Source organism: Dendrobates tinctorius, unplaced genomic scaffold (assembly GCF_039654945.1).
Source record: "Dendrobates tinctorius isolate UK_male_01 unplaced genomic scaffold, ASM3965494v1 ptg000104l, whole genome shotgun sequence".
Taxonomy (NCBI): Eukaryota; Metazoa; Chordata; class Amphibia; order Anura; family Dendrobatidae; genus Dendrobates; species Dendrobates tinctorius.
The window spans coordinates 3,709,677-3,734,269 of NW_027361772.1; the positions used below are offsets into that span (position 1 = coordinate 3,709,677).

At 47.0% G+C, this 24,593-nt stretch overlaps 1 protein-coding gene across 3 annotated transcripts; it reads right to left on the reverse strand.

Moving 5' to 3' along the window:
* Positions 1-3,968: 3,968 nt before the first annotated feature.
* STAMBP (STAM binding protein) lies at positions 3,969-24,232 on the reverse strand. 3 transcript variants are annotated; one of them, XM_073588606.1, is made up of 10 exons: positions 24,081-24,232; positions 18,474-18,697; positions 12,522-12,597; positions 12,345-12,440; positions 11,925-12,267; positions 10,316-10,443; positions 9,875-10,012; positions 8,239-8,351; positions 6,340-6,439; positions 3,969-4,626 (listed from the first exon to the last, which is right to left on the reverse strand). In XM_073588606.1, the coding sequence occupies exons 1-10, from the start codon at positions 24,207-24,209 to the stop codon at positions 4,570-4,572; spliced, it is 1,404 nt and encodes a 467-aa protein (XP_073444707.1). In that variant the 5' UTR covers positions 24,210-24,232; the 3' UTR covers positions 3,969-4,569. The 3 variants fall into 3 exon arrangements, with proteins under 3 accessions (XP_073444707.1, XP_073444709.1, XP_073444708.1); XM_073588608.1 differs by lacking the exon at positions 24,081-24,232 and adding an exon at positions 23,082-23,105; XM_073588607.1 differs by lacking the exon at positions 24,081-24,232 and adding an exon at positions 22,950-23,078.
* Between the last annotated feature and the right edge of the window lie 361 nt (positions 24,233-24,593).

Below are 24,593 nucleotides of genomic sequence, written 5' to 3' on the forward strand. Positions count from 1 at the left end.
TTTCCTTCCTTTTAGCCTATGGTGGACATAGCAGAGAGAGAGAGGGAGAGCGAGAGAGAGAGGTTCTTTAACAGCTTGATAGGCAGAGAGTCGTCCACTCACCCAGAGAAGCTGTAGGTACCGGTTCAGGAGGCTGAGGGGTTCTTTTGGCATGACTTCTGTGGCTCCTATCCGAGGAGCCTCGCTGTTCCGCTGCATCACCTGCCTGGGGATGCGTGTCCTGTCTTGGGGAAGACATGTCTGCACTCTCTATCACTATCCCCCTCGGTTTTTTATGCCACCCTTCAGTACCTGGTACCTCCCCCTCCCAGGTGCGCCTGCTTCCGGTGCATTCATTTAGCTTGCGCCCGGCCTGGAAACACCGTCCGGCGCCGCTATATTAAATCACGTTCCCTTTTTTTTTTTTTCGGAGGGGGCGGGGAGTGCTCCTCTGCTGTTATCACGCGGCTGTGAAAGACCGCGCATGCGCTGTACGCTGAGGAACCTCCGGTAACCCGGAAGTTCCTCCTTACCTCTTCCCAGCGCTGTACCTGCGTCCTCGCTGTACCTGTGTTTCAGAACGCCAGAGATAGCCTCTCTATCTCAGCTTCGCACTCCCACACGGACCGGGATGGTTGCCTCCAAGATCCCGGTGATGTGTATCCATATAAGAAAACCCCCGGTCAGCTCCACCCGGTACCGGTGTTTCTTTTGCGCTGCCACCGTCTCAGACGAGGGGGGAGCCGGATTCCAGCACTCCCCCGACGCTGCTTCTGGACCGGAACCCCTGCCGTTCGCACGGACACTGCACAGGCGGTTCCTTGGCCCAGGTATGTCTTCTGTAGAGATCCTGTGGTTCCGATAGGAACAGGAAACCAACTGAGGAGGAGAGGCGGACCGTCCTCTTTTATCTCTGTAGGTTTCCTGTTCCTATGGGCGGATCCCTCTCTCTCCAAGTGGGTGCTGTCGTGGCGAAGAGTAAAAAGATAATTATATGGGATATTTCATTGCCTGAGACACTGTTAAGGAGTTAAAAGACAAACCAAAAGCTATTGACTTTGTTATCACACACAAGTCGCATTGGGGAATGCACTATTTTCATGGATTAATTTCAAAAACTAGAACCAATACAGCAAAAGTAATGTTTTTTTTTTTTAATTCAGGACCCTCAAAATACCCTAAAGTAGTTAAAAAAAAAAACCAAAACCTTGTCAACTGAAAAAAAAAATCGTAAACCCGTGTAATACTTATGTAGTCAATATTTTATTAAATACACTTAGACACTTTTGATTATGATTTACAGATATACAGTATTTAGCTTCCAGATGGTCTCTCTTCATGGTCCATGCTGGGGGCTCCACTTGCACTGGTACCTCCGTTCGTGTTGGTCACAAGATTTTCTTGGAAGAAGTTCAGGTGGGAGTCCAAGAAATTAAGTTTTAAGGGCATGTTGCATCCCATAGTTTGGTATGATTTCACAATATCACTCATTATAACCATGGTAGTTTTCTGCTTTTCGATTTCCGAGAACAGAAGTGGGGGAGACATTTATGAAGGACATCCAGGCTGTTTTTAGGAATGGATTTAATAGTTCCTGAAGTTGTTCATCGTCCATCACCGATCTTATTTGTGGCAATGAAGCAATCACCTTCAAATCTCTACAGATATTCCAGTCACATTTTTCATACTTTCTCCTAACAGCAGTTTCATATCTTCATTATTACCATTATGCAAAAGAACGGCCTTCAAACTAACTTTTGATGAGTGTACGAACAATCGTCACTCATCTGCCTGCTGTAGATGTCCAAGGGTCTCCATCACAGAACAAACATTACTACAAAAAAACAATGCCATTTTCTTCAGAGAAATAGTTTTTTTAAATCACTCTCGGCTACAATACCTGAATATTTTCATGTAGTCGTGGAGTAGATTCGATCCGTAGAAACTCTGATTGCGATTTAGACAAGTCTAAATCACAGATAAGGTCGCGCAGATCTTCTTGAGATAAGAAGTGAGGTTCTGAGGAGCAACTTACTTCGAAAGTAGCATCACTGTATGCTTCCTCTTAAGTGTAAGGTCAGAGTCAGACTGTCCTTTACGGTCACAAAAGCTGGACACTTGGGTACAGGAAGCGCTTTGCTATGTAAGGCAAGCCTCATTGCAGATGGCAGATTGGGGTAATAAACTGTATATTTTGTATTAGATGTAACTACTTTACTGTACATTGAGCAGAAATAGTCTGTTAAATGGTCCTTGGGTTCCCTCCAAACCATTGGAAAAGCAAATGACATAAGAAGTGAACCATTTTTCCAGCCAGTAAAAAAGCCTAACAGAAGAAAAACAGCAAATATGTGGTGCCCAGTAACTTCTGAGATCTCCAACTTTACACCCGAAATAAAGCATTTTTTACAAGTGGCGTAAATTTTCGTCTTTGACTCTTGAACGTCAGTTCACCACACACATAATAGAAATTGTCTGGATGATTTAAAGACTTTCTTGGCATTATTAGAAAATGTATAACAAATAATAAAATATGAGAAACAAGTAGTGGAGAGTGGGAAAAGAGGGATAAGAAAGTGCTGCCGACACCCCCATTGTGGTGCGGTTCAGTAAAGAAAAAAATCAAGATGTAATAATACATAAAGAAGGACTCCAGTATGGAGATCCAAAGACATAAGAGTCAGGCAGTTAGAGAGATGAGGAGGATTGGTTATGCACAAATACACAAAGAGTTAATAAGCCCACTTGGTACAGTGGATGTGGTGCAGAGAACCAAGTCGAGTGGAAAAATGCCACTCACTTATTGATAGCAGTTCATGTAGTGATATATATTGCTATTGTAAGGTTCAAACAGTTATATAAACAAAAAAAGCATAAAGAGTTAATAAACCCACTTGGTACAGTAGGAGCAGTACCAGAACCAGTTATTCACGGTCCATGTGGTAATGTGTACTGATATCATAACAAGGTACAAATCACAAGCCCACAAAAAAAAAAAACTCTATAACCTCATAACGCTCATGGAATACACTCGATGCGTTTCCCTCACTTCCGAGCTTCATCAGGAGTGAAATGTTGATAAAAGAGTATTTAGCTATTAGTAGTCCATAATCTGATGTAGCACGGTAGCCATGTGGTACAGGACGTCTAGGGTCAGTCCCCTCTGATGGAATGCCTCAATCAGTCTAGCAGAACACGTCAGGTGCTTACAACCTCTTTCCAATTGAGCTTGTAATCACTGCTCTGCAGCTGGCCAGACGCCTGGAGCGTGTCTCATTAGCTTCAGTTCAGCGTCCCTGCGCTCCTCCAATGCTGCAGATGCAAAGCTGCCTCTGCTTGCAGCATGGAAGCGCACACAGGTCGGGTCAGCATCGCAACAATGGCGCTCGACAAAATTGTCACTGCAGCGGGAGCTCACTGCTGCCCAGCAACAGGAAGCCAGGTGAGCAGTGCACATCTACAGAAGAAAAAGATACAACCCTTTAAAGGCAGGTTCTAACAGGCACTAATACTACACAACCCTAGAGTCCATACTTAGATCTAGTGCTGCGACTTACAAAATGTTAACCCCATAATCACTAAGGCAAAGCTGATTTGCACAGTTTATTAATCAGTACTGATCATGTTTCGCTGGGATCAGAGCATTCTGCAATCCTAGCCATTAATGTGGAATTTGGCTGTCAATCTGGAGAACACTTATGTAGGAAGAAGTTAAAGGGCTTGTCCTCCGTCACTCAATTCCAATCATGTTATGGCCCCACAAACAGAGACAGGGGCACGAATGACAGGTGTAGTGCCCAAATCCTGTGCAGAATACCTGCCAGTCATGCACGTGTCTGCGCGTAACGTGATCAGCAACATCCATCTCCAAAGCAGAAGTGAGTGGCACAGGGCACCCCTTTTAAGGTTTTCCCTTTAAATGTCTTCCAGCGTCAGTCAGTCCTTTGAGTATGATGATACTGGGAGTAATCACAGCCCCACACCTCTGATCACCTTCAGGAAGCACTGAAAATATTTAATGCTGCTAGAAAATAAACATTATACAGTATTATCCTCTTTTATCAAACAGTGAGATATCAGTCTTTTTTTCTAGCTTTTGGTTAGGGAAAAAAAAAAATCAAATAAATTAATTTATGTACAAATTTTCCATTACTAAAATAACATCTGAATGAAGAAAGCATGCTTATGTGCAGAAATGCTGCTAAAAGGGGTTACCTAACGCTCGGCTGTATTTAAGAAAAAAAGTAAAAAAAAAAAAAAAAACATTTTTGGAATATGTGCAGTACCAATACCTATAACAGGAAGCACCAAATGTATTACAAGAGGTTAATTTTGTAGAGAGGAAAGCATCAACCAATTAGATGCCTATGGTGTCAGAAAGCCGGGTAGAGCCAGGAACACTGCTCCGTGTCGTTGTCTAGCCAATACCAGGCGATAACCGCAGGCGACATGGCACAACCCTGATAGATCAGAAAATCTCCGCTCTGTCGCTGTAGAGTCCTCGTCTGCAGACAGCTCTTTATAGGCAGCTCATTGGCAACTAGGGGGGGTGAAAACGTAGAGCCTGGGAATTGGCAGACACTGGAGAAGTTATCGTAGGTCCATGACAGTGACGTCCTTCTGACAGATTGTAGTGTTGTTGCTGGCCTATAGGGGGAGAAAAGGAGAGCGGTGTCATAAAGGGGGCAAAAGGCCACAGAAGGACAACAGTAAAGGCCCCCATACACATTAGGCTGGGTTCACAGATTATTTGATCACGTGTCGGGTTTACATCCAAAGGGCTGGAAAACATTATTCAGGCATATGTGCTCAGGGGGGCTATTGGCTGTAATGATGCAGACGGTCGCCGTGTGCTCTTCAGGACATCATTTTCGACTGAACCCCCGTATTTGAGATGGGCATCAAAATGTGGTTGACTGCGTTTTGGTGTCTGTCTCAAATATGTGGATACGGCCTAAAATCACAGAACAGTCTGCCCGTTTTCCAGGGCTTCAGACGTAGGTCCCAACAGAGCCTTAGATATGATTGTTCGGCCGACAGCCACCTACCCCGGACCACCCGGCTCAGATGAACACTCCTGTGATCTCTATGAAACCAGACAGCGGCTTATCTCCTGGAGAACAAGACACTTTAAGAGCTGGATCCTTCTCTACCCTGACATCTGATGGGGGAGAGTGTGGAGACCCCCATACACATTAGGCGGTAGTGAATTTAACCACCTTTAGTCTAAATAATAGGGGGTGAATAGGGGCCCCTAAGGCACTGCGACCGTCAGTGCAGGATTTTTTAGGGCTTAATTTTCGCAGTATCGTTAGGTAAGCACACAGTTTAGTTCTAGGAGGGGTGCCCACCCACAGTATTTTAATAAGTTAATTCCCATATAACACTATACGTTCTTCATGTCCCATAACTTCAGGACTGGCGATACTGAATTTTAGCCTGCCTGATCCTTTTTCCTTTGATAATTCCTTAGATCCAGAGATAAGCCGCCACCAGAGATGTCTGACATAAGTTTATACAGGAATATGGACACCTCTTCTGGAGACATCCTATTCATCAAAGAAACAAATTCCCACCTGTCCAGTTACCCAAAACTTGTGCACACAAGACCCTGGGGAGTTGCACGTGGCCGTCAATCAAATTTACAAATTTTGCGTATGTTACAATGCACAACACCCAATTTTCTCAGGGTAATCGTCATGTTTTTTCTAGAAAACAATTTGTTTTCAGGATTGCCCAAGTTTTGCAAAAGGATTATTGTCCCGTAGAGGTATTTTTGTGCAGATAGTGCTCAGCCCATGTCATCAGGATGGTACCTCTCCGGGGGGGTCTCACATATCGGGACTGTTAGGGGGCTAGTTGCTAACAGTGCACTGTCACAGCTCTGGGACATAAGTGACCTTTGTGGTCAGAAGTACAGAGATGGCAGCACAAGCAATTCCAGGCAGGAAGAAAGGGGCCAACTCAAACAGACAGGACGCTGCTAGAACGCTGCCACCCGGAGGGTATAAAGAACATTACAAGCCTCTAGCGTTTCAATCTTTATAGTAAATTGTCTCTTCAGAGAGGAAGGGGACTAGAACTCTAGCGCCACCTATAGGATATCAATATCGACTCTCTAATGAACCCTGTCACATGACTTAGGATAAAAGTCAAACCCAGAATCTCAATTTGCAGACACTGTTTCACCCTACTGCCCCTCGTCAGTGCAAAGTGTGAGATCTGGTATGGCTGTGTGAGAAGCGTCAGTCCGGGATACAAAGGGTAACATTTCTCCTTGTGGAGAATGACATGTCAAGCCTGACATGCCCAGATGAGAAGACTTTTAAGCTGCAATGCTCCACCCAATATTACACTTACACAGAACAGGGGAGGGTCTCTGCAGTGGGGGTGAAAGCCTTTCTCTCGACAGTCACCAATTTCTTTCATGCCATAGTCCGTCAATCTAAAAATTCCTGTTCTGGGATAAAAGAAATAAAAATAAGGAGACAAGAATTATGATTATGATATTTAAGATATTATGTTTCCATAATTCACTTCCACTCACTATTTATTAGCTCCTTGCATCACAACCAGCTTTTTTTTTTTATTGCTAATGACTTTTTACACACACACACACAATATATATATATATATATATATATATATATATATATATATATATATATATATATATATATATATATTTTTTTTTTTTTACACAATACTTAGGGGACTATAAAGGGAGCTTGGATATATGATCCTTTGATCACACTGTCCATGCACAGGTCTGACTGACAGGTGGCATGTATATGACACAAAGGTCATGTTATGCCTCCGCTTTGCCACAGCAAACCATCGGGAATATTCGATTGCGCCGCATCAATGCAGATGGACTGACAGCGGGAGCGATCTTCCTATCAAAGCCCTAACATGTCACTAACGAAAGCGGCATGTGAAGGGTTAGTCCTAGGACTCGGAGCTAGATCCGGTGCCAGCACATGCAGCAGGAGCGCATCTCCACTACTCGGCTAATATTGAGAACTAATCCTAAAGGTAGGTCATCAATATGTAAATCCCGTACAAGTAATTTAATACATAGCATATATGACTGTTGTGCTCAGTAAGGAGGTCTTTCTTTTGCAGGACACTTAAAATTTTAAATTTTCTCTTTCGTCTCCCTTGAACCAGTAATTCCTTGATACAGAACACTTTTTTGTATTGCCCATCAGTATTACACATATCCTTGTAGGTAGATCTTAGAAAGGCCCTCCATCCACTGCTGAAATGTCAAACACCTTGCATGCTGCCGTCACAATCACATCTAAGGCCTCATTCAGATGTCCGTGAGTCATGTACTCCATCTATTCTTGATAGAACATGTACCCATTATAGTCTATGGAGCTATTCCCATGTCCATGGTTTTTTGCGTACCATGTGTCAACAAAAAAAAATAAATAAATCATCTTTGAGTCATGGATCAAAATTATCTCTACAAGTCTAAGGGTGTGTGTGCCGTCCGTTATTGACATGGTAATGGATAAGGAAATCTGCAATTTATTTATTTTTTCATATATGAAATCACTAATGAACCGCTGACCAAACACTTATGACATGCAGAACGTGTTTTTCTGCACAAGGAAAATCATGGATGTCTGAATAAGGTCTAAGAGATTAAATGGGTAGGGTCAGCAGCTGGTCTGATCCCAACTGTTAGGCTACGTGCACACGGTGCATTTTTTTCAGGATGGAGTTGTTGTGGAAAATACACAGAATTTTACCGTACCAGCAAAGTGAATGGGATCTCATGCACGTGTTGCTCATTTTTTTCCTTGCAGATTTCACACATTCTAATGAGTGGAGAAAAAAATACAACACAATACATGGTAAAAACAAGCCTAACCTAGGCCGTGTCTTTTCCTGCCAGCAAATCAGGATTTGCTGCAAATCCTGAATGTGTGCACACAGCCTTATAGAGCGAGAGCGGCTGTACTCTAGGCTTCAGAGATTGCACCGCTTCTGAGCTATCATTTCTGTACGCCTCGGGGTTATAACAACCATTTACACAACAGGCAATGCCCCTATGGCCACCAAAGAACCTCCTGGATGGATGATCTATACTTTACGCTAAGTGGTGAAGTTTTTTTTTCTTGTTACCAGCGTACAAGCACCTATCAATTCTAAAAGGACATGAACGGAGACACAGGGGTCCGGAGACACAGGGGTCCGGAGACACAGGGGTCCGGAGACACAGGGGTCCGGAGACACAGGGGTACTTACTCCTGGAATTTGGGGGAGCAGACAATGGCGATAGATTCCGGGAGCATCATCTGGTATGAGCAGTGAGTGTGTAAGTCCACGCTCGAGAGAAAGGCGGTCTGAGTGGGATGTGTCTGTAAGAAAAAAAATATACAGCAATGTCTTATGACTGTCATTCCCCATCATGTCTGACTACTACTCCTACACTCTGCCCACTGTAAGATGCCCCCATATATCAGATCACAGCAGCATGCCAGAAGAGGGGCCGACATCCTGCCTACTAGCAGCTCTTTATGTTTCATCCCTTTTTCATTGTCACCGAATATTGACTGGAAGATTAGAAAAAAAATGGGTAATGTTGGTCAATCCAGCTAAATATTGTGTGAAAACGATTAAGGCAACATCCATTATACGGAACTGCTGAAAAATGGCTACACATATCTACGTCTCCCGTTTCCCTCAGTTGCATGCATGTTCGATCGAGTAGAGCATGCATGTTGCCATAGGTAAAGAACCTAATATCCAAGGGAAACAGTTGGCTAAAATCAAGCTAAACCAATCCTTATTTGCCCTAAAGGCAGACATTAAGTGTCAGGTGATTATGTGTTTGGTTACTTATCTAAGGCATCTTTTGCAGTTGGATATAAAACAAAGCAGCTTTCCACACACTAAAAAAACACATGTATTAAAGGGAATCTGTCAACAGGTTTTTGTTATGTAATCTGAGAGCTGAATAATGTAAGGACAGATACCCTGATACCAGCTATGTATAACTTACTAGACTGCTTGCTGTAGTTTTGATAGAATCACAGTTTTTCTGCTGTAGATCTAGCAGTGCTTAGAATGCTGTGCTGTGTATAACCCCGCCCACACCCCTGATTGGCAGCTTCCTGTGTACACTGCCAGCAAGCTGCCAATCAGCGCTGAGGGCGAGGTTACGCAGATTAGCTGGACTACCTAGCACATGACATCTAGTCCTGCAGTGATAATATCCTGCTGATCAAACACATCAGAGTATTAAAACTACAGCAAACTGCTGAGTAAGTGACTCATCCATAGCATCAGGGTCTACATTATGCTGCTCTCAGATTAAATAACAAAAAACCTGCTGACAGATTCTGTTTCAAGGGCTATTCATATGTGAAAGTGGTGTGTTACTGCTGGAATATTTTATTACAAAGACGTAAAGCCCCCACTGATCCTGAAAATGAGTGACGCCTATTGGTGTATTACTGGTAATACCCTTAACTAATTTTATCCCGTGCATGGAGGCCTCATTCAAGTGAAAGACTTCCCTAGTGACCTGTCATCACTATATAAGAAAGGAATAAAGTGGCATTCCAGTTGGAAGAATACCCCGTGGGACCCCTGTTGATTGCCAGAATGTGGCATTTTTATCCCAGTTAGAGTTAGGTGAGAGCTCCATTCACTCTCTACAGGGCTGCCAGAAAAGGCGCTCAGCACACCCAGTAAATTAATGGAGCGGCTGATCAGCATTCACACTGTCTAAGAGAGAAAAAAGTGCTACAATCTGCTGATCGGTGGTGGTCCCAGCAGTCTGCCTTCCATTGATCTAGAAGCGATCATCTAGGTATATAGCAGCTAGGAGAAGTTATTGTGCAATAAAAGCAGTCTAAGCTTTATTGTTCATACATACGTGTATCCAGCCCAGTGTGATCAGCCCATGCTGGTCCTGGATCACAAACAGGTCCTCCTCGTTCTCAGTGTTACAGTAATCGGGGCCACCACACTGCTTGGGCACAATGACGTGGGTGATAGTAAACTCATTCTGCATCTAGAAAATGGTAATCAGAGAAGAAGTAGATAAACAAGTGGCAAGAATTATACCAAAAAATGACAGTACATACAATGAACATCTCAGAACAACACAGATGTTAAAGTGTAACTGCAGATTTACACAAAAGATCAGAGAGACAGAAGTTTTGATTAATGGGGGTCTGAATGCCAAGATTCCAGCTACTGCTGGGGATCTCAGCACCCTGTCCCCACCGATTAAAAAGTTGGACGCCTCTAGACATGCAATTTCACGACACTTGCCAATAGATGAAAACATTTGGCTCTATGTGATCACCCTTACCAGCCTCCCACACAAGATCCCGCAGGTCTCCACTCCTCTCTGCGTGTTACCCTCTGCAAGTCTCAGAAACTTCACGCACACATCCTGGGGAATCCTCACATGGCGAAGCCCATCCGTGGACACAACAACTGAAAGCAACAAAGATAACCAAGAGCAAAGAAAGGAAAAATTCATTCCAGTATTAAAGAAAACGCAGGTATGTATACATATTTCATGGCGAGAGGTGATTGTAAACTTACCAGCCCGTCCCTTTCCTAGTTGTGGGGTGGCTCACATAGCAATAAAAACACTGCAGCGTCAATCACATCTATATTGTTCCCGCAAATTTGTTTTCTTTAAACTGTAAAACATCTTTCTTGTCGCCTTTATTGGGGGGACAGAAACCACGGATAATATGCTACTAACTGGAGGATGATGCTAAGGATACATTTTAGAAACAAAAAAAGTCAGCTCCTTCCCATCAAGCTACACCTGGCCTGCTGCCACACTACCCTTTCATTTGGCTTAGTGTCAAGTAGGAGGCAGACACACCCGAGTGATCCACGCCCTGGCGATCTGTGTCTGCCACCTACGTGACACTAAACCAAACAGGATACTAGGGTGGCAGCAGGTAAGGTGTAGCCTGTTCAGGAAGAGCCACCTCTTTCTCTATGTATTCTTAGTGTCAGCCTCCAGGTGGCAGCATATTAATCTCGATTTCTGTGGCCCGCTTGACACCCCCTAAAATATTTTTTTCTATCAATTATCCTACGATTGGCTAGTGTCCCAGCAGTTGGACCCCTACAAATCATGAGAATCCCACGTGAATAGTGATTCCACTTCATATCTGTGAGTTTTAGTTGGCACAAGAGACCACCGCTCACACAAAAAGTGAATGGAGGAGTGGTCACATACGTGCGCTAGTGCTTGCGTGACATGGGGAACAGAGGATCCGAACTTTCGTAATCAGTGGGGGTGAAGTGGTAAGGCCCCCCCGATCATACATGTATCCTGTAAAGGTACTTAGTGGGACAACGCTTTGAAGGACTAATTGATGTAACAGTTTCATATCTGTGCTGTTTCTTAAAATGAGCGCAATGCAGTCTACACATAGACCCTATAATAAGTGATGATGCGACTAAAATTTTTTTTTTTTTTTTTTTTTTTTTTTTTAGCATTCTGTAAAAATAAATAGGCAGCGTGCATCGTCATACACTGATCCGCAGCCCAGAATTTCCCACAGAAGTCAACAGAGGCTGTATGATATGGATCTGGAGAAATCTCCGTTTTGGCCCTGTATTAGCATCCAGTCGCTTAGGGCACTAGAGGTTTGTATCTTGCTTCATATCTAAGACTATTTGCAAACATGAAAAAATGAATCCAATACAGAGCTAATATACATCTAACAGGAAAAAATGAAGTCCATCTACATAAAAATAAGCCCATTTCTTCTGGACGCGATCCAGTCATCTTTCTCATTGATTGACTTGATGAGGAGACACTCAGATCTTTGATGAAGCCACTATGGAGCTCTATGCAATTAGTGTATGTTTCAGTATGATAAATTCCTTATATAAAGCACATTATATAGCAGCGCTATACACAAGTGACTTCAGCATGACCTACTCACAGCCTTCATTGGGACTGATCGTTGTTGGCTTCAGAGTCCTATCAACCGCAGGCGGTCGGGGTAGGACGGCATCATTGGTGGGTAGCTGTGGGGTAATAGGTGGCTCGTTGACCCCTGGGATGAGAGGTCCATCAGATATCTGTGTGTTAGATTTGTCGGTAGAGAACTGGTGGAGGATCCGTAGCCGCTCGTTCTCCAGTTCCTTCCTACGGATCATATCTTCAAAGACCTGAAACTGCTCCTGCTGTTCTTGCTGCTGCTTCATGAGAGCCACGCGTTGCTTCTCTGCGTCGAGCTGCTGCAGCACGGCCAGGCGGCGGGCGCACTCTTCTTCCTCGCATCGCTGAAGGAACAGAAGCAAACACTGTCAGGGGTCAATCACAAAACCCTGTCCCTCATACAGGACCAGCACTGACTTACCCTCCTGTCCAGGTACTCCGCAAACTCCTTACTGTAGCGTCTGTGCAGTTCTTTCTTCAAATCTTCCGCTTTTGGAAAGGCCACTTCCTTCATTGTCTAGAAAAATGGATATCCTTCAATGCGAGATGTCAGACAAGACTTCTTTCAAGATCTGTGCGTGCAACCTATACAGCTTACCTTCAGCGTCTCCTTCTTCTCTGGCGCGCTAGCGGTTTTGTAATCTCGATGTTTAGGAAGTTTTTCAATGAAAAGCCTAAGATAAAGCAAAGACTTGGAAGAATTACTGACCCAATGAGACAGGTGGTCAATTTATTTTCTCTTTTTTAAATTCAAATTTTTGTATTCTGCACCAATCACATTGTATTGAATCATCCGCAAGAATTGCACACAATAAATCAATAGAAGCATGGCGCTTAACATCTTCAGGACTGGACCATTTTGGGCATTGAGGAGGAAGGTATATACTGTACTCGAGTATAAGCCGACCCCAGTATAAGTCGAGACACCTAATTTTGAAACGAAAAACTGGGTAAGCTTATTGACTCGAGTATAAGCCAGGTATGCATTGTCCTCTCATCCCTTATCCTGGCATGCATGGCTCCCCGGTCCCTGTCCTGGCATGCATGGCTCCCCCGGTCCCTGTCCTGGCATGCATGGCTCCCCCGGTCCCTGTCCTGGCATGCATGGCTCCCCCGGTCCCTGTCCTGGCATGCATGGCTCCCCCGGTCCCTGTCCTGGCATGCATGGCTCCCCCGGTCCCTGTCCTGGCATGCATGGCTCCCCCGGTCCCTGTCCTGGCATGCATGGCTCCCCCGGTCCCTGTCCTGGCATGCATGGCTCCCCCGGTCCCTGTCCTGGCATGCATGGCTCCCCCGGTCCCTGTCCTGGCATGCATGGCTCCCCCGGTCCCTGTCCTGGCATGCATGGCTCCCCCGGTCCCTGTCCTGGCATGCATGGCTCCCCCGGTCCCTGTCCTGGCATGCATGGCTCCCCCGGTCCCTGTCCTGGCATGCATGGCTCCCCCGGTCCCTGTCCTGGCATGCATGGCTCCCCCGGTCCCTGTCCTGGCATGCATGGCTCCCCCGGTCCCTGTCCTGGCATGCATGGCTCCCCCGGTCCCTGTCCTGGCATGCATGGCTCCCCCGGTCCCTGTCCTGGCATGCATGGCTCCCCCGGTCCCTGTCCTGGCATGCATGGCTCCCCCGGTCCCTGTCCTGGCATGCATGGCTCCCCCGGTCCCTGTCCTGGCATGCATGGCTCCCCCGGTCCCTGTCCTGGCATGCATGGCTCCCCCGGTCCCTGTCCTGGCATGCATGGCTCCCCCGGTCCCTGTCCTGGCATGCATGGCTCCCCCGGTCCCTGTCCTGGCATGCATGGCTCCCCCGGTCCCTGTCCTGGCATGCATGGCTCCCCCGGTCCCTGTCCTGGCATGCATGGCTCCCCCGGTCCCTGTCCTGGCATGCATGGCTCCCCCGGTCCCTGTCCTGGCATGCATGGCTCCCCCGGTCCCTGTCCTGGCATGCATGGCTCCCCCGGTCCCTGTCCTGGCATGCATGGCTCCCCCGGTCCCTGTCCTGGCATGCATGGCTCCCCCGGTCCCTGTCCTGGCATGCATGGCTCCCCCGGTCCCTGTCCTGGCATGCATGGCTCCCCCGGTCCCTGTCCTGGCATGCATGGCTCCCCCGGTCCCTGTCCTGGCATGCATGGCTCCCCCGGTCCCTGTCCTGGCATGCATGGCTCCCCCGGTCCCTGTCCTGGCATGCATGGCTCCCCCGGTCCCTGTCCTGGCATGCATGGCTCCCCCGGTCCCTGTCCTGGCATGCATGGCTCCCCCGGTCCCTGTCCTGGCATGCATGGCTCCCCCGGTCCCTGTCCTGGCATGCATGGCTCCCCCGGTCCCTGTCCTGGCATGCATGGCTCCCCCGGTCCCTGTCCTGGCATGCATGGCTCCCCCGGTCCCTGTCCTGGCATGCATGGCTCCCCCGGTCCCTGTCCTGGCATGCATGGCTCCCCCGGTCCCTGTCCTGGCATGCATGGCTCCCCCGGTCCCTGTCCTGGCATGCATGGCTCCCCCGGTCCCTGTCCTGGCATGCATGGCTCCCCCGGTCCCTGTCCTGGCATGCATGGCTCCCCCGGTCCCTGTCCTGGCATGCATGGCTCCCCCGGTCCCTGTCCTGGCATGCATGGCTCCCCCGGTCCCTGTCCTGGCATGCATGGCTCCCCCGGTCCCTGTCCTGGCATGCATGGCTCCCCCGGTCCCTGTCCTGGCATGCATGGCTCCCCCGGTCCCTGTCCTGGCATGCATGGCTCCCCCGGTCCCTGTCCTGGCATGCATGGCTCCCCCGGTCCCTGTCCTGGCATGCATGGCTCCCCCGGTCCCTGTCCTGGCATGCATGGCTCCCCCGGTCCCTGTCCTGGCATGCATGGCTCCCCCGGTCCCTGTCCTGGCATGCATGGCTCCCCCGGTCCCTGTCCTGGCATGCATGGCTCCCCCGGTCCCTGTCCTGGCATGCATGGCTCCCCCGGTCCCTGTCCTGGCATGCATGGCTCCCCCGGTCCCTGTCCTGGCATGCATGGCTCCCCCGGTCCCTGTCCTGGCATGCATGGCTCCCCCGGTCCCTGTCCTGGCATGCATGGCTCCCCCGGTCCCTGTCCTGGCATGCATGGCTCCCCCGGTCCCTGTCCTGGCATGCATGGCTCCCCCGGTCCCTGTCCTGGCATGCATGGCTCCCCCGGTCCCTGTCCTGGCATGCATGGCTCCCCCGGTCCCTGTCCTGGCATGCATGGCTCCCCCGGTCCCTGTCCTGGCATGCATGGCTCCCCCGGTCCCTGTCCTGGCATGCATGGCTCCCCCGGTCCCTGTCCTGGCATGCATGGCTCCCCCGGTCCCTGTCCTGGCATGCATGGCTCCCCCGGTCCCTGTCCTGGCATGCATGGCTCCCCCGGTCCCTGTCCTGGCATGCATGGCTCCCCCGGTCCCTGTCCTGGCATGCATGGCTCCCCCGGTCCCTGTCCTGGCATGCATGGCTCCCCGGTCCCTGTCCTGGCATGCATGGCTCCCCGGTCCCTGTCCTGGCATGCATGGCTCCCCGGTCCCTGTCCTGGCATGCATGGCTCCCCGGTCCCTGTCCTGGCATGCATGGCTCCCCGGTCCCTGTCCTGGCATGCATGGCTCCCCGGTCCCTGTCCTGGCATGCATGGCTCCCCGGTCCCTGTCCTGGCATGCATGGCTCCCCGGTCCCTGTCCTGGCATGCATGGCTCCCCGGTCCCTGTCCTGGCATGCATGGCTCCCCGGTCCCTGTCCTGGCATGCATGGCTCCCCGGTCCCTGTCCTGGCATGCATGGCTCCCCGGTCCCTGTCCTTATATGTATGTTTCCTATTAAAAAAACAAACGTCCTACTCAGCTGCCTGCGTGACCTCGCTGTATCTCGTTCCAGCGCCAGCAGCTCTTCCTGCCGAGCGATCACGTGGCCCTGCTCAATAAGGTAATGAATATTCACTCCATGCATATGGGAGTGGAGAGGCGTGCATATTCATTACCTTAATGAGCGAGGCCACGTTATCGCTTGGCTGGAAGAGCTGCTGGCGCTGGAACCAACAAGATGCAGTGAGGGCGCGCAGGAAGGTAATTAGGATGTGTGCTGGAAAACTCAGCTTATACACGAGTATATAAGGTATATATATATATATATATATTAGGATAAACTATTTGTCAGTGGCACCATTCTGGGATACATATAATGTATAACACCAAGAAGGGAAACATCAATTCTGCTATTTTTTATTTTTTTTTATATTTTACGCTTTTCATTTCCTGCACAAATAAAGTGTTACCTTATTCTGTGGCTCAGCAGGATTGTGGGGATTCCAAATTTATAACCTTTAAGACTGTTGTACAACAAATACACTGACATTTTTTTTGGTGCTCTAACTGTAAAAAACCCTTTCCAGGAGCTAAACAGTAACGGGTTCTTTACAGTTAGAGCGGTCAGACTGTGGAATGCCGACCACAAGAGGTAGTAATGGCCGACACTATAACAGCTTTTAATAAAGGGCTGGATGATGTCCTCAGTACACTGAACATTGTGGGCTATAGATACCGGAATTTAGTGACAAAAATGTACAATTGGTGGAAAAAGGTTGAACTTTATGGCCTTATTTTCCATAACCATAACCATAATACGTAAGCCATAAGTGTTACAGTTTTCCGTCAACAGAGATGTGTGAGGGCTTATTTTTTGATTACTCTTTTTAGGAAGTGGAATGTGCAAAGCAAACAATTTTGTAAAAAAAAGTTTTTAAACACCTTTCACTATTTTGTTTCTGTGAAGAGTTAACTTGATTCTGACGGTCATTACAATAATGACAATACCAAATTTATATACGGCAGTTTGATTTTTACGATTTACTACTTTTACACAATTTAAAAAAAAAAAAAATCATTTTGCTGGGGGTTTGCCATGTTCTGAGGCTCATAACTTTTTTTTTTTTTCAGTAGACTGTTTCATTTTTCAGCAATCCTGGCATTGTTTTTCTTTTGGTGTTTACTATATGGGACAATGCTGATACCGTGGGAACAAATATTTTATAGTTTTTTTTTTCACGTAAACACTTAATTTTTGGAGGTCGTCATATTGTGAGAGCCCTAATTTTGTTTGTTTTTTTGTTTACGGAGCCACAGGGCTCATTTTCTGCATATCGAGATGGATTTCTCAATGATACCATTTTAGGATACATATAATTTCTTTGATTACCTTTCGTTTTATTTTTGTGAGTCAACATTAGCCTAACAATGCCAGAAGTGTCGTCTGGTTATGTGCACACGCTGCGGATTGGTCTGCGGATTTTTTATCTGCAGAACCGCAGGTAAAATGAACTGCGGTTTATCACCTCTACAATGGAGGAGATGGTAAACGGCAGCAGAATCTGCAGAAAGAATGACATGTCATTTCTTTCTGCGGATTCAAAACCGCAGCTTTTCCGCAGTGAAAAATCCGCAGCGTGTGCACAGCAGAATGTAAGTCACATAGGATAACATGCTACTGTACACTGTCTGCAGAACGGCTGCAGATCCGCAGCGGCCAAAACCGCAGCAAAAACCGCAGCGTGTGCACATAGCCTTATTGCCTACTGTTTACAATGACATCACCGCGTGTGATAAATAATATAATGTTATATCACGGGTCATTACAATATCAAATGTGAGGTGCTTTTAGGTAAGCTTTGTTTATCTTCCAAATTTAAGGCTATGTTCACACGTTGCGTTTTTGCAAATTTTTAGCACAGTACCAGCAAAGTCTATGACATTTCAGAAATCTCATGCACACAGCTTGTTTTTTGACGTTGCTTCTTTACTGCCAAGAGAGCAGGTTTTGCGTGCGGAAAATAAAACGCAGCAAAAACGCAACGTGTGAACGTAGCCCAACACATTGAAAAACTGATTTTGGGGAAGGTTCTAAATTTTTTTTTTTACAATAAGTATTATTCCCAAAAGGGGACTTACACATGCGACGTTACGATCTCGTAGGTAATACACTGCACTACTTGTGTCGTGCAGTGCATTACCTTAGCCTATCAGTATTGTAGTGTCAGGAAGCCTATGAAAACCCTGCCTCCAGGAAAGTTTATAGGGGTCAGTATATGGCAGACGTGGAGCCTTTATGTGGCCTGTAGCTGAAATCATCGCCCATCAAAACCCGCGATCACTTTGTGCTGGTGCCGATGGGCTGACAAACGGAGTGCTCTATCTGACAAACTCCTCACATGATGCTGTCACTATTGACCGCGGCATATAAGCGGTTAGACTGCCTAGATAAGTGACTGCAGCAATCAGGAATTACAGCTGGTGCCCGTCTTGTGGTTCTTGTGTAATCAGTGTTAGAAGTTTTCAGTTGCGCCAGGTGCGAACATATATCAGTCGGCTGCTGCAACTGACCACAGAGGTACAGAAGCTGAACTGTGCGATCAACATGACATTTATATCCATCATGGAGCATGAACTGACTCCTGATAAATATACACCTCTAGTAACATTAAGGTGATAAAGGCAATCCGTCACTAACCAGAGAGGGAACCACCGACACCTCTGCTAGGGGGAAAAAAACTAAATGTGTGACTTTATACTTACGTAATATACTTGTTGTACAAAATAAAGGCATTTTCAGTATTTCCTTCTCCTGCATACACATTAGCCATACGGATCATCTCCACCCCCGAGCGATAATAGCGCTTAGGAGGTATATCATCGTTCACTTCCACAGACGTCCCCTTCGTCACCAGGGCTCGTATCCGCTCTTCCGGGGGCAGGCTGGGGTCATTGTGCTCCGGCATGGCGCCGTGTAGGAGAAACACCTGTAACAACAACGCAGAACACAACTGCAGAACATTGATGGTCTTGGAGGCAGGTCCCTCACGGCTAGGAAGGAAAGAGGGGTCCCCCCAGTTGTGCGTAGCAATTGGTGATCACTGGTGGTCTCTTAGCCGATAGCCGGCTGCACTTTCAGGACTGCGTACACGATTCATTGTAAACCCCTTCCAAAACATGCCACCCAACTAAAATGCTCATCTGAGGACAGTAATGTGGTCTCCAAGTGCCAAGACCAAGTGGTAAAAATGGGACATCTGAACTGTGCACTTGGTCTGCAGCGATTTTTAACACCGCCCATGGAAAGATCAAGCATAGTGACGTGTTTGTGATGTCATGTCAGCGTCCAGAGCCTGGAACCGACGTGACTTCATAGGAAACCGTAGGGGTCCTTGCTGCCGTATCTAGAGACCAAGAGTGGGATTGGGGTTCAAAAGCAACTTTGGAACAGAAATATATTTGGGCAAGTGCCAATCTGGGGCAGATATAACATGCGGAAGGTCCGGTAAAATAGTGGAAATCCCCTTTAACCTTCACAAAGGATAGCTCATACCCTGAGCCTCCCACAAACATACCAAAACCAAGTAGCATAGCCAACATACAAACCACCTGCACATCAGTAATGGCAGCTTTACATGGCACCACCCAGGTCGTACAGGATAGCTGATCGGCTACATGCAACGACCGTGCTAGGCGCACAGAACAATAGAGAATTGACTCTCGGCATAACGTCACCCATTTACACAGGAGCCATTCAGCCAATAATTTTCGGCCTGCTTAAAGATCATCGTGCCTTACAAACGGGCATCTTGCTTGCTCAGCATGTGTTTTCTCGGCGATTTAGATGAACTGAAAGCCAGCTTTCCTGGGGGTGAAGAAATTCGTCTTGTGGTTCTTGTGTAATCAATGTTAGAAGTTTTCAGTTGCGCCAGGTGCGAACATCTGTAGAGAAAATCCAATCTACACGAAGATTTCATCCATTATAAGTTTATGCTTAGAACATTCAACACTGCCCTTCACCTCTCCAAACAAACCTATTTCAACACCCTCATCACCTCACTGTCCAATAACCCAAAACGTCTCTTTGACACTTTTCATTCTCTACTACTCAACCCAAGAGTACAGGCCCCAACCACGGAGCTCCGAGCTGACGATCTGGCCAATTACTTCAAAGAAATAATTGACCAGATCTGACAGGAAATTATCTCCCAATCACCTCATACCATGCACTGTCCTCCCCCACTGCATCTAGCTCACTCTCTGATTTTGAACTAGTCACAGAAGAAGAAGTAAGCAGGCTCCTTGCATCTTCTCGCCAAACCACTTGCACCAGTGACCCATTTCCATCACATCTTCTCCAGTCCCTTTCCCCTGCTGTCACCACTCACCTAACTAAAATATTTAACCTCTCTCTCTCTTCTGGTATTTTTCCCTCCTCATTTAAGCATGTCATCATACATCCACTACTTAAAAAACCATCCCTCGACCAAAACTGTGCCGCTAACTATAGACCTGTCTCTAATCTTCCCTTCATCTCTAAACTCCTGGAACGCCTGGTCCACTCCCGACTGATCCGCTATCTCTCTGATAACTCACTTCTCGACCCTCTCCAATCCGGTTTCCGCTCTTTACACTCTACTGAAACTGCCCTCACTAAAGTCTCTAATGATCTGCTAACAGCTAAATCAAATGGTCATTACTCCATGCTAATTCTCTTGGATCTCTCTGCAGCATTCGACACTGTGGATCATCAGCTCCTCCTCACTATGCTACATTCCATTGGCCTCAAGGACACCGTTCTCTCCTGGTTCTCCTCCTATCTCTCCGACCGCTCCTTTACTGTATCTTTTGCCGGTCCCTCCTCCTCTCATCTTCCCCTTACTGTTGGGGTTCCTCAAGGATCGGTTCTAGGCCCCCTCCTCTTCTCCTTGTACACTGCCCCTATTGGTCAAACAATCAGTAGATTTGGTTTCCAGTACTATCTCTATGCTGATGACACCCAATTATACGCTTCTTCTCCTGACATCACGCCAGCCTTTCTAGAAAACACCGGCGATTGTCTAAACGCTGTGTCTAACATCATGTCCTCACTATATCTGAAACTGAACCTGTCAAAGACTGAACTCCTTGTGTTTCCTCCCTCTACTAATGTACCTATACCCGTCATTGCCATTTCTGTGTGTGGCTCCACTATTACTCCCCAGCAACATGCCCGCTGTCTTGGGTCATACCTGATTCCGAGCTTTCATTCACCCCCCACATCCGATCACTGGCTCGCTCTTGTTATCTGCACCTCAAAAACATTTCTAGAATCCAACCTTTTCTTACTTTTGACTCTGCAAAAACTCTTACTGTTTCTCTTATTCATTCTCATCTGGGCTATTGTAACTCTCTTCTAATCGGTCTCCCTCTTACCAAACTCTCCCCTCTCCAATCTGTCTTGAATGCTGCAGCCAGGATCATATTCCTCACCAGTCGTTACACCGATGCCTCTACCTTGTGCCAGTCATTACACTGGCTACTCATCCACTCCAGAATTCAGCATAAACTTATTACCCTCACCCACAAAGCCCTCCATGGCTCAGAACCACCCTACATCTCCTCCCTTGTTTCAGTATACCACCCTACCCGCGCCCCCCGTTCTGCTGATAACCTGAGGTTAGCATCCTCAATAATCAGAACCTCCCACTCCTGTCTACAAGACTTTACACGTACTGCGCCAATTCTTTGGAATGCACTTCCCAGGTCAATACAATTAGTCCCCAATCCCCACAATTTTAAGCGTGCCCTGAAAACGCATTTATTCAGACTGGCCTATCGCCTCAACACATTAACCTAATCTATCCCTGGGTGGCACAGCCAAAAGTTTTATCATAACCAGGTTCCCCGCATCATGTTCCCACATGCTTTATGCATCCATTAGCCCTCTGCGTCTGTACTGTTACACACTTAACATTATGGCTGGTCCATACAATCAGGGCAACTGTTACCACCCACCTTTCGTGTCTACCTCTTTCCTCATAGACTGTAAGCTTGCGAGCAGGGCCCTCATTCCTCTTGGTACTTGTTATAATCTATGTGATTATTGTTATGCTGTAATGTCTATCGTCTGTACAAATCCCCTCTGAAATGTAAAGTGCTGCGGAATATGTCGGCGCTCTAGAAATTTATTATTATTATTCAGTTAATGATATGCTTGTGCTCCGTGGCAGGACTGTGGGCAGAGTCTAATCTTCCTGCTCTAAGCCAGAGAAACCAAGAAAAGACCAAGGAGAGACCAAGAAAACACCTGCACACAGGCCGCCCCGAAGCAGTGTCTGTCTGTCTCTATGATGAGGAACATGTCTGTGCTTCGGGCGGCCATTGGGCAGATCTTTCCTTGGTTTCTCTGGCTTAGAGCAGGAAGATAAGTCTCTGCCTACAGTCCCGCCCAGGAGCACAGCCATATCATTAACTGAAAACTTCTAACGCTGATTACACAAGATGGATTTTTTCACCCCAGGTATCATTTTAATCAATGTAACAGCGACAACCTGACAATACCTGTAGTTTACTTAGCAAAATCCTGCTGACGAGATCGCTTTAAGGCTATGTTCAAAATAGGCTTTTTTTCCCTGCAGCAAAACCTGATCTCTTGGCAGAAAAGAAGCTGCTGAAAAAACACAGGTTTTGCTACTTTTTTAATTGTTTTTGCTGCGATTTGTGTTTTTTCATGCTACATTTGTCTCTTTTGCACGCTGATATAGTTTAGCGCCCAAAAAAAAATCTAATTCTATTATCAGGTTTTGGCACACAAAAAAAACGCTGCAAAACCTCCCACCTGCGTTTTTTTTGGTGCGGATTTTCAGCATTTTTTCACCACTCATTACTTTCAAAGGGGGAAAAAACACTGATGATAAGCTGAAAGAAGTGACCTGCTCCATTGTGCCTGAAAATCTACACTTCAATTACATTTCAAACGCTTCAGTGGCCTGCAGAGCTGAAATCACAAAGATTCCGTCACTGTCCAAATATTTCTGGACCTAACGGTATATAATAAGTAAAGTAAGTGGTAACTGCGGCAGATCGTACATAGCGCCCAGACTCCGGTCACAGCAGCGAGGCTCGTCCAGAGACCTCCATTACACATGATCCTCAATGCAGGACAAAGAGCGAGTGCGAATCATCGTGTCTCACCCTGTCCCAACCATAAAACTGGGGGAACATTGGAGTGGAGACTTTCTTATATTATGGGCTTACGATCACATAAGCAGGTTATGAGTGTGGTCTCTCCAGTCTACGGTAACTGAGCCTCCCTTCTCTCCAGCACAGATGTGGGGTCTGTAGTCGCAGGCAGTCATTATTATGTCCTCACACAATACATGGGCATACCGGGTCCTAAAGGCAGCATTTCCATTAAGGCCCAGCCATTCATTCCTGGGGTTGTCTAGGATTAGAAAAATATGGCGGCTTTCTTCCCAAAACAGCGCCACACCTGTCTACAGGTTATGTTTGGAACTGCAGCTGACCACATTTAATGAAAAAAAAGCTGCAGTACCTCACACGACCTGTGGACGAGTGTGGTGCCATTTTTGGAAATAAGCAGACATTATTTCCTTATCAGTCCAGCGAGTGACCGCGGCACTTTATGATTCGGAGAATGATTGGGCCGCTCAGCTGGTGCAGCATCATTGTGCCACTTTTTACATTTATTTGCCTCCACTTCTGAACACTGTTAAAGGGGTTTTCCAGATTCTCTCGTCATTGAAAGCTCAACTTCATGCAGGTTGATTTGCAGGACCCGATCTAAGGCCGGGGTCACACATGCAAGAAGCTGGCACATACGCTTCTAGGTCAAGGATACCAAAGGGTTACAAACCCAGCAGAGCGCAGGTACCTGTGCATAGCAATGAATGGGAGCTATGGCCCAGCAGAGCGCACTGGTCCCACGTACACCATTCATTACTATGGGCGTAGTTTGGTATTTTAGGTACAATATACGTAATAAATAAAATGACCCAGATACATGTGACAGGAAAACATGGAGGTCACTGCAAGAAAGGAGAAAGGCACCCCCCAAATCTACAGAAGTGGGACCACCCTTACAGCCAATCAGATCCCTGCTCTCATTTGTACAGCAAAGCTTAAGAGATGAAAGAAGTGATCTGATTGGTTGCTAAGGTCAACTACTATATCCGGCCTCTGCCCTGACTTCTACATGGGCGAGTCCTCCCCTATGTCCTATGGTACAGGCCCTTCCTCCATACACCCCCATTATCACACAGTGAGCGGGAATACACACCCCACACTGAGCCGGCGACCACCATAAGGCGGGTCTGTCCCCTGTGACCAGCACTGCCCCCTACAGACCGCAGTCTGCCCCTTCCTCACCTCGGTGTCACTCGCTCTTAACGCCGCTCGGCTGCTGCCTGCATTCTTCCGGGTCACATGACCTGAATACACGAGCCGACTAATCATGTGGCAGGCGACGCGACACTGCAAGATGAGGGCGGCCTCCATTTTTGAGAAGGGCAGAATCGACAATTGTTCCCAAGGTTACGATGTGGCTCACCCTGGTCATGTGACTTGCAACATGATTGCGTCACTGCCACCTCCTGGTTAAAAGTGTGTACTGCAGAGTGGAGACTAGAGCCAGTGTTCCTCCATAACAGCTTGTGCTGCGGACAGAGGGGACAAGAAAAAAATTCCGCCATTACTTTCTGGGCTGGCAGTGCTCGGCCAGAGAGCTATTATACAAATGACAAAACACTGACTGGCACTTCCAAGCCAGTGTGAACAGGGGCATACTAGGAGCGGCCATCTCCATAAACAGTAAACAAAAAAAACTACAACAAAAATAGTTTATTAACCCATGCACAACACAATGCAGTCTGCATTGTGATT

What these genes read in the sequence shown, in the direction of transcription:
- STAMBP (XM_073588606.1), bottom strand. Translation starts at nt 24,209, where the DNA reads ATGGAGGCCGCCCTCATCTTGCAGTGTCGCGTCGCCTGCCACATGATT. An exon ending in TAAGAGCGAGTGACACCGAG is followed by an intron (nt 18,698 to 24,080) that starts GTGAGGAAGGGG and finishes TTGTTGTTACAG; the next exon opens with GTGTTTCTCCTACACGGCGC. An exon ending in GGATCTTGTGTGGGAGGCTG is followed by an intron (nt 10,013 to 10,315) that starts GTAAGGGTGATC and finishes ACCATTTTCTAG; the next exon opens with ATGCAGAATGAGTTTACTAT.